The following is a 10,036-nucleotide window of genomic DNA, read 5'->3' as shown; positions in this document are numbered from 1 at the left end:
GAGTTGGGTTTAGCGGAGGTGGGGGAGGCTGTGGTTCTTGCCTTGGGACTCCCTCCCATGTCTCATGCAGATGCAGACACGTGCACATGGATTCAGAAGCCAGACAGCTTTATTTGCGGGGGACACAGGCAGTTTGGGGTGTGGGCCTTGCATGCAAACCTCAGAGGATGACATGTCACTTCTTCCCAAAGCGCTGAGGGGCAGCCAGGCTCCAAAAGGGGGAACTCAGCCCCTCTCCAGCTCGAGGACTCAGTCTTTTGTTGCTCCAGGAGCCCCGGGTGTTTCTGCCAAACCTTAGGAGAGATCCACCCTCAGCTATAGGTCCTTCCAGATCCCCCCTTTCCTCCTCTCCTCGCACTCCTCTCCCTTCAGCCCTGGCCTTGCCTCTGTCCCTCCTAGACTCACCTCTGGGGCTGAAACAGGAAGGCTGGACTCCGGCCAGGTCTCTGCATGGTTTGGAGCAGAGAGCGCAAGAGCGACTTGGGGGTCTGGGCATCCTGTGGTGGGTGGGCGCCACTGTCTTCCTCCTGTGGTGTGGAGCCATCCGGGAAGGAAGATGGGTGAGGGCCTTGGGCATTTAGATCACAAGGGGAAGGGAGTGACCTCCAGGGCAAGTTGTAGGAGGCTAAGGAGTCATTTCCTCAGATGTGAGGACCCAGTGACCCTCGCAGCCAGAGTATTTGAACCTGGAGTGTAAGTCTCAAGCTGTTGTTTTTAGTACTCAGTCATGTCTGACCCTTTGTGACCCCATGGACTGTACCTGCCAGACTCCTCTGTCCATGGGATTCTCCAGGCAAGAATACTGGAGTGGTTTTCCATTTCCTTTTCTAGAAGTCTCAAGCTGAGGTCCAGGAAAATGATGAGACGGGGACGGGCATGCTCACTTACCGTGAAGATCTGGTCTCCTCCATCCCAGCCCCCTGGTCCTTCAGCGTGGCTCCAGTCTGTTACTAATAGCAGCACCAGCAGCAGTGCAGCTGCCTGCCTGGCGTCCATGCTGCCATCTGCCTTGCTGTGGCCACACCCGCCTCTTATACCTGCTGTCCCCGTTCCTCACCTCCCACAGCTGCCTGAGGGGGAATCTAGAGAACGCAATGGAAATGCACAGCTCCATTAAGAGCCGCCTGGGATCCCCCTCCCCGGCCCCTGTGGGACTTCCTGCTCTCAGCCTCTGGCCCCAGCCCCTAAGCCTGGAGTTATAGACTTTATTAGATGCATAAATCCTGTCTCCAGAGCTCAAGAAGCATCATTAATTGCAGATGCTTTGTCAGAGCCCTGGAGGGCCTTCAAGAACTCCCAATCCCTCAACAGGTTGGAGAGCTCCAATGGATCATCTCCTCTCTCTACTAGCTTGTAGAATAAAACACAGAGAAAGCCCTGTCAGGCTAGGCATCAAGTCCTGGAAAGGAAGGAGGAAAGAGCCAGGGTGATCCCGTCTGGGGACTGGGGAGGCTGCAGGCAGGGCCTTCTGGCCCATTTACACCCATGTGGACATGCCTCTTGGAGGGTTAAAAATGGAGTCACTACTCTGAGATTTGCCTGTGGAGAGAAAAGTGATGTACAGGAGACAAAGAGGTTTCATAGCCCCCAGAAAGTGGAGATTGCATCAGATGTTTGTAGACAGACCCCGTCTTCACCAGCACTGCTCTGGACCAGCCCCACTTCAGACTACGGAGCAGTGCTCTGCGGCTGAAGCACTGCTGCCACCCTGTGGTCACAGCTGTGCACGGTCAGCCTGGCCATTTCCTTTCTCTGGAGTGGAGTTCAATGAAGGGGAAGTCCTATGGCCCTGACTTCAGTCCCAGAAAGGCAGGGGCAGGATACTGGGGTTGGATTGTTGTTTTTGTTCACCTCCCTCTAGTCAGTCCAGCCTCTGCCTGGCTCTGCTTCTGACCAATCGGGGCAGGTACATGGAATCCCCCTTAGGAAAATCAGTCACTGCCTCTCAGGAAGTATTCCCTTCAAAGTCACCCTTCTGATCCTAGAGTTCTTCCTCAGTACCCCCACCAGTGTGGTTCTTTAGTTGATGCCAGAGAGGTGTCATGACATAAAGGGCCTATGAATCAGCCTTGGGCAAGATGCTTAGCTCTCTGTAAGTGAAGTTTCTTCACTTAAAACATGGCAGCGTTAAAAGGAAGCACTTTCAAAGGGGAACACTCTTTGAGACACTTTTGGTAACCCTGGCATAGAGCAGGGGTGCTTACACTAGCTGTGATTTCTTTGCACATCCGGGTCCCGGGGAATTTACCATCTCCTGAGAAGTCCAGACAGAATCATCCTTGCAAGGAGTTGGCTTTCATCTTGTGGCTTCCACCAGGGGTTCTGGTTTGCCCCACTCTGAGTGGACCTCTCATCTCTCACATTACAAGCCTTTCCCATGTTCGAAGACAGATTGCGATTCTTCCACTCTGTAGAGTTGGGAAGCATTCACTTTTTTTAAAGTGAGGCATCTAGAAACCAACTCACACTTTGGAAAGGTAGATGAGAGCAGATTTTGATCTGGTGGCCTAGATACTCGTTTCTATCCATGCAACCTAAGTTAGGGTGCACCTTTCTGTAAGGTTTGTCTCCTGGATGGTACCAAGCTCAGAACCTGATATTCATCGTCATTTTATCTTAGTTTCACCACTTCTTAAAAGGAAGTATCAAGTCCACGGGTAGATGGTTTTCCATGGGAAATGGATTGTGCACCATATTGAGGTCCTTGTCCGTTCTTATCTGACAAAGTTCAGAGGAGCAGGGTATGGGGTGTGTGGGATGCTGCAGAGCAGCTCCCGGGTCAAAATGTTTTAATCCAGCTCTTACTTCATTGTGTGCCTTGGTCAAGTGTCTCATCCTAAACCTCATCATTTGTAACAGGAGGCAACTACTTGTTATCAAGAGCGCTTGTGAACAGTAAGTGACTTGATGAATGCAAAGCATCTAGCACTCCACCAAGCACAGAGCGGGCTCACCAAACATGTTTATCCTGTTATTTCTCTAATCACCACTTACAAATGGATCTGAGCTGAGACTGGTTCAGAAAGGAGCTGTTCTAGCTGCTTCCTGTGTCCAGGATGGAGGTGATGGGTCTCTCCTTTGGCGAGAAGTTAGAATGGGTTAATGCTTCTAACTTGGGAAACTGTCCTGCTTTCAGTTTCATCTCAGCCTCCAAAACCTCTCAATCCTGGCTTCAGTATTTGGCCTTCAGCAACTTCCTTTACCATCCTCTGGACTCTCACATGCTCTTGACTACAGTGAAGACCACACTGCCTTTCCTGCTCTGCCAGAGACTGGAGCTCCGTTTGTGTCAGTTGTACCAAACATCAGCAATGAACGGCATGTAAGTCACCTCTCCTCCTGGAAACTCCCCTGGAGGCAGCTAGTTATCTCCCAGTCAGCTTCTTCAGCCTGCTCACCCTCATTTGTGGTATCAAGGAATACATAGATACAAGACACTGGTAGTGACTGCCCCACACCTCCTCACAGTTCCCGAACACTACCTGTTTTTCTTGTGATCTTATCTGCTTCTAAAGAAGCCCCACCTCTTATTTCTAGATTCTCTTCTTCCCACACCCATAGACTCACAGAATCACAGACACAGCTTCTGTCTACGTCTATGTGCACTCCCTAGACATGCTGGAAACTTCTTGAGGGTAGGGCTTATTATTTTCTAATTGTGGGGAAGTGGGGACAAAATGCTGAAAGTCTAAGAGGCCACCTCACCTCCCTTCCAACATCGTCTGATCTCCATCCACACAAAGCACAGGAGTTCCTTCTACGCGGGCTCCCATGATGCCGAGGGCCCTTGTCCCCAGGGCAGTGCACAGATCTGAGCCTTCTGGTGTGTTATGTAATTCCTACAAACCACCCACCTCCTCTAGGCTGTGTCGTCCCCTGCACAAAAAGGAGGGATAAGAATGCCAAATCTTTCTGTCCTAAGAATTGGGAGAGTGAAGATCACAGGCATGAGAGCCCAATGAGTTCCCAGAAAGAATGGGACTTAGAGATTATTGAAGCATCAGACAGAACAGTGGTTCTCTTCATAGTTTAATGTTATATTTGCAGCATAAATAAGGCACAATATATGTCAGGGCAAGGTTGGGAGAGGGAGAAGGCATGGCTGGGGGTAACTGCTATGTGGCGAGGGGAGAGGAGGAGGGACGGGGAGAATAGAGCGAAGCCTCTGCCTCAGCCCCGTCCCAAGAGACTGTGAGAACCTGCTCACAGGGATCATGCTGAAGTGGGTGGGGGGAGAAAGGGAGAAGACAGTTTTGTAACAAAACAGCCTGTAGCACTGCATCCTCCTGCCTGTCAAAGTCCACCACTGGGGACTGGGGAAACCCAGATCCAGAGTCAAGTTCCTTAATGACATGGAGAGGTGTTGCTACATGTCAAAGATATACAGATGAACAGAGATATAACCATAGATACACACAGCTTTCTTTTCAACAGATACTATGTCAGGAGACTATGGCTTCCACTGCTGGGGCTGGAGGCTCATCTCCCTGCCTGAAAGGTGTGTTGGGGGGTGGGGTGGGTGGGAGAACAGGATAGCTGGTCCTTCCTGTAACAAAGAACATGGAGTAATCCGTCTGCAAGGGAGTATGGGCCAACTCCTGTCCGGATCCACGCAGGACAGGTTTTAGGGGTAAGTAGAGGAAGACAAATCTAGATTTTGAGATGAGTGATGTTGCTACTGTTTTAATGGCAGTGGAGGGAGGGACTGGACAAAATTGAAAAATGTTAGTACTAAGGCAGAGGATGGTACACCCTACAAGGATTTCCCAGCTCGCCCCTAAGGCAATGGTTCTTAAACTTCAGTGTGTCTGAGAATCGCTCTGAGTGCTTGTCAGAGCCCATCCCCAGAATTTCTGATTCAGTTTGTCTGGAATGGGGCCCGAGGGTGCATGTCTAACAAGTTCTCAGATGATGGTCCTGCTGGTCCCGGACCACATTCTGAGAACCACTGCCCTAAGGGAAAGTCGGTGAAACCAGTGCTCATAGCCATTTCTTACAGCTAAAACGTCACTCACCAGAAGTTAATGCTGATGAGACAGCTCTAGGCTACCAGCTCCCATTAAAAAGAGAAACTCTAGCAGCTGTGATACAAACCTGCATCTGCAAAGGACATAAGCTGCCTTAAGCTGCCCTACACTCCCCAGCCTCTTCTCATTCTGGGGAAGAATTTTACCCCAAACAGAGACGAATGAACTAGTCTGGAGGGTGAGAATGTTGGCCAGCAACCATCTATGCTTATTCCTGCTGGGTCACCACCCTGGAGTGGTGAGTATTTAGGCCTGTGTGTACCTGCATGTGTGCATGCAGAAACAGAGAGAAATCAGTTCTGTACGACGAAGGGAATGATTAGGGTTGTGGGAGGCTGAAGTAGGATTGGGGGGCAGGATCCTTTAATTTGCCTCAGGATCCTCACCTGTCCTGCTCTTCCCTCCACCCCTGTCAAACAAAAGTCTAGAGGAAGCAGAAAGAGCGTATCAACAAAGGCATATGTGATATACAGCTAGAAAGACTGGATTCTAAACAGACTGGTTATGACATTAAAAAATAAAAAAAGAGTACATTTCCTTCCTGTGTATACAATGTATAATATTACTGAAAAATAATGATTTGGGGATGGGAAGGAGGTTATGAAAGAAATGGGATCTTTGTGGGGAAGAGCTGTCTCAGGGCTAGCACCTTTCAAGGAGCCTCTCAGTGTGAGCGAACAGGGGAGGAATACTTCGGTGTCTGCTTGGTGGTTCAGGCTGTAGTTGGGGCGTTGTTATGGTTAAGCACCCTGTCTACCAGGATGGGTAGTGCTGGAGGGCAGTAAATCAGGAAAGGAACTGGAACAACAGAACAGGCATAGAGAAGGCAGCAAAATGCGGTTCAGTTAGGCCATCTCCTCCTTAACTGCCACCAAGAGCGTATAGTCAAGGGCTTAGGGCCAAGGAGAGGAGCAGAGGCCAAAGGAAGCCAGATTTGGGACGTACAACCAACAGGGCAAGATGAAGCAAAGGAGGTCCTACTCTTTCTAGTCCTTCCTAATAGAGTGGGAGGCTTTCTCAGACTTTTCAACTCTAAACAAGCTTTAAGACAATGTGGCATAAAGTCTGTGAACCAGAAGACCTGGTTCTGGCCCCTTCCTCTATGGCCTTGGGTCTCTAGCAGCTGTGTCCCTGGAGTGAGTGGGAGGCCTGAGTCTTGTGTTCACTTAGAAAAGTCCCAAGGCATCAATATTCCCAGCCCCTTTCAGAAAATGTCTTCCCTTAAAAGTGAAAGTGTTAGTTGCTCAGTTGTGTCTGACTCATTGCAACCCCACGGACTGCAACCTGCCAGGCTCCCCTGTCCATGGAAGTTTCCAGGCAAGAATACTGGAGTGGGTAGTCATTCCCTTCTCCAGGGGATCTTCTTGGCCCAGGGATGGAACTTGGGTCTCCTGCATTGCAGGCAGATTCTTTACCATCTGAGCCACCAGGGAAGCCCATTCCCAGCCCCTTTCAGAATGTGTCCTCCCTTAGGCCCACGGAAAGGCCATGGTCCTTAAGAAGGAATAAGTGACACCCTCCATGATGTTCGTTCTGGTTCAGATGGGTCTGGAAGGCAAGGAACAGGGGTGAGCTGCCACACAGCTGGCTGCAGTAACAAGGTAAGTGTCATTCTCCTTGACTACAGGAGAGGCTTCAGCTCAAGCAACTGCTCTGCCTTCTCAGTGAGACCAAGGACCAACAAGAGAGCTGTATGGGGTGGGGGAGGTCCTGTCGTGTTCCTTCCACATCTCACTGCTGCTTTACTAAGGTTCTGCCAATGCCTCTCAGGTCCCCAGGACTAACTTCCCACTGATGAAAATAAAATAAGGACTTAGACGTGGGGACTAAGAAATTAACACCCTCTCCATAAATTAGACACCCTACCCATGGAAGACCAGCAGGGACTCCAACTTCCCTCAAGGTCAAGCAGTGAGGCAGCACACATGTGCAGCGCCAACCTGACTCTTAAGTTGAAGAGCGCTTGACTAAAGGGGGAAGAAAGACAGCCAAGGGTCTTATGAAGGCTCCTTAGGAGCCATAAACTCAGTCAAGCTTTAGGGCAAGGCTACTAGCGGGAAATCAAGATAACAAAAAATGAAACACAGCTAAGGCAGGAGAAAATCCCAGAGAGCAACCATCTAAAGGAAATGTCCTGAGCATAGATATGGCTGTGAAGTTTTAAAGGCAAGCAGAGTCCCCGGAGGTGGTAACCTGCATCCTGACCATCTGCCGTGCCGTTTGCTAGTCTGAGTCACCTCAGGGTCTGTTCCTGTTGGGCCCTGGGTGGGGGAGGATGAGAAAACCATGTTTTTCTCTCCTTTTTCTTCACCAGGTGTGGCTTCTTCAGCACCAGCTCTGAACACAGGAGGGGAAATTAAAAACAAATGCAGTAAACACGTCATCTGGCTGGCTCACCAGTTTATCAGTCTGAGGAGAGAGGGATCTTGTAGTTTAGACCATTTCCTCATTCCTCTCTGACAGCCGATTTTGGAAGATAAGAAAGGAAGCTGGCAGTTACTCTATATACATGTATAAGATGGAGGTAGGAGAGAGAGAAAGAAAAAGGGACATTACTGGCATGGGCAGATGGCAGAAAGTGGCTCTGGGACAATTGGAAGGGATTCATACTGAAGGGCTATTAAAGCTGACCTATCTATCCACAGGCCTCTGGCTTTGGACTGCTTCCTATGGCCTTGGTAGAAATTGCATAGTTCAGAGCCAAAGGAAGACGAGAAGTCTTAATGGGGAAGAAAGAGGGGCAAGAGGGATAAAAATGTCCCCCCTGCAACCCAACTTTTCAAAGTAAGAATGGCTGGGAGCAATAGTCACTAATTTCCCAGCAGGTTGGACCGTTCAACAAACAGGGCTATCGTGGACATCGGTATTCCACCACCCCTTCCTGCGCCTCCCTCCATCCTACCTCATACTCAAGAAAACCCACTCCGGACCTTGGCTAAGATGATGCCTCAGAGTCCTGGGGCTTAGACTACAGAGAAGCATCACATCCAGGGGGCAAAGAGCAGAAAAGAGCGAAAGAAACACTACAGAACCAGGAGACCTAGAGGCTAGGCTTGGAGTCGTGAAAGAGAGAGAAGGTAGATACAGTGAGGATCATTCGTGCATATAAGACCCTTGCTCATAAACGAAGACAGACATGTGAGGCTGAGAGATGAGGGTGGGGGGAGTGAGGGAGCACAAAAGTCCCCCACATGACAGCTTCCAGAGGGCTGCATCAGAACTAATTACAGAAGAGAGACAGAGGCAGGGATGCAGGCAGGGGGACGAAGAGAGAGACACAGGAGAGGAAAGATGACCAAAAGGAGTATGTATGCTTTGGCTGGTATACTGTTGTAAAACATAATCAATCCAGTAACCTGATGGAGCAAGCTTGAGAACTACATCGTTCCTGTCTGTCCTGGAGGATAGAGCAGGGAGGGGAAGGGAATCAGCCAGTCAGATCCTGGGTGTTTTCCCTTTTCACTACTGCGCGGTATCTAGTAAGGCCATAAGATGAGGTTGCTAAGGCTTAGTGGGAAGTGGAAAAGACCCCACCACTAGACTGGGAAAACTCAAGAGAAAAAATGAGGTACCCAAATAGCTCTGAAATAAGAAAGTACTAGAACTTTTAAGGTTTCATTTCTTTTTGTTTTTGGTGGCCAGTAGGGAGAAGGGCTAAAGTTTATGGAAGAGCTGGGAAATACTGCTATTTCATACATCAAAGGTGACCTTACATTCTCCATAAGTCAATGTTTTAACTAGAATTCATGAAGGGAAAAATGGGACCAATAAGCAGCTACTGGGAGATGAAGTCCTGAGTCCACGGGGTGGCTAGGGACGGGTCAGCAGTGATATGCCGTCAACTCTAGCCTCCCTCTACCGAGCAGGAAGTGGCATGCTGCTAAGGATCAAGAAGGTATCATCCATGGCTTGGTGGGAAGAGAGGCAACTGAGAAACTGAATCCCAGAAGTGCAAGCGTTAGTGTTAAGAGACAGGTACACGTGCATGGGCAGGGTGATTGTTCGGACCATCCATAAAGGCCTTTGGCTGTGGGTACATCAGAAACTTCCCTCTTGGGGAATGATCTATGTGGCTCTGGGGCTGGGAGGCTCCTAGTACAGGTGTCAACGTACGTGACTGTGTGAGATAAGCCCCACATCTGACCATTACTCACAACACGCAATTCCCTCCCCCATATCGCCGTGTCCAAGGCAGATGGGAGAGGATAAGAGGACATCTCTCTTGGCTCTCGGGCGGGCGAGCTCTGGCTGGGGACCTCTCCACCAGGGGAGGCATCATCTGCCCGCAGACTGAGACTGTGGGGTCATGATCACATGTGACTGTATAGGCATGCTCAGTTCTGTCCTTTGGCTGGCCATCTGAGTGAGGACTGAGGTGGCCACAGCTTCGGCTGCAGAGCGAACGCTGAGGCCATTGCTTGGGGCTGTTGCTGAGCTGTGTTGAATCACGGGGGCTGGTGAACCCGTTGGCTCTGAGCTTTCCTTGGGGCTTTCTGCCAGGAAGCAGGGCAAAAAACAGCAAGTGGTTAGAAAACAGAATGTGGAAGTAGGCAGAACTACCTTTCCCCATAATTCTAAAGGACCCCAAAGGAAAATGAAGCCCATATTTTTAGGGGGAGAAACTTCCCAGAATCTTGGCTTGTAAGGCACAAATGGGCTAGGAAACCACTAGTTGTGAGAAGGGAAATAAGCTAGGCCAAAATTAACCTATTTATCCCAATAAAGCAAATCCCCAACACGTTAATTACACTACCTGGCTTCTTCGTCTCTGCACAGTTCATTAACCCATTGGAACACTCTTCCTCTTATTCATGTCTTTAAAGGTGATTTAAAATAAATCTCTCTTTTTTTACGCTATCCTCTCATTAGTGCTCACAACATTGCAATCATTCTATTATTTTTAATATTCCTTTAGCCTGAAGTTGCACTACAGATAAACCTAATAGATACTAAGCTATACTCAAATCATGTTGTGAATGACCAGTCCTTGGCCAAGGTTAACACAACCA

At 49.4% G+C, this 10,036-nt stretch overlaps 2 protein-coding genes across 10 annotated transcripts in view; both read right to left on the bottom strand.

The window, feature by feature from the left end:
* Positions 1-91: 91 nt before the first annotated feature.
* NPFF (neuropeptide FF-amide peptide precursor) lies at positions 92-996 on the bottom strand. The gene is made up of 3 exons (XM_081596112.1): positions 889-996; positions 406-527; positions 92-293 (listed from the first exon to the last, which is right to left on the bottom strand). Exons 1-3 carry the CDS (start codon positions 994-996, stop codon positions 176-178), a joined length of 348 nt encoding a protein of 115 aa, XP_081452238.1. The 3' UTR covers positions 92-175.
* A 3,016-nt stretch (positions 997-4,012) lies between these two features.
* The window catches only part of LOC145547174 (cyclic AMP-dependent transcription factor ATF-7), a 94,005-nt gene continuing 87,981 nt past the window's right edge, over positions 4,013-10,036 (bottom strand). For all 9 annotated transcript variants that reach the window (XM_081596031.1, XM_081596032.1, XM_081596030.1 and 6 more), the window contains one exon: positions 4,013-9,520. In XM_081596031.1, the coding sequence (XP_081452157.1) occupies positions 9,303-9,520 (218 nt within the window). In that variant the 3' untranslated portion in view covers positions 4,013-9,302. The remainder of the gene's footprint in view (positions 9,521-10,036) is intronic.

Source organism: Giraffa tippelskirchi, chromosome 4 (assembly GCF_054371585.1).
Source record: "Giraffa tippelskirchi isolate mGirTip1 chromosome 4, T2T-mGirTip1v1.2.pri, whole genome shotgun sequence".
NCBI classification, from domain to species: Eukaryota; Metazoa; Chordata; class Mammalia; order Artiodactyla; family Giraffidae; genus Giraffa; species Giraffa tippelskirchi.
The sequence above is the reverse complement of the archived record's forward strand: the minus strand, read 5'-3'. Positions and strand labels throughout refer to the sequence as shown.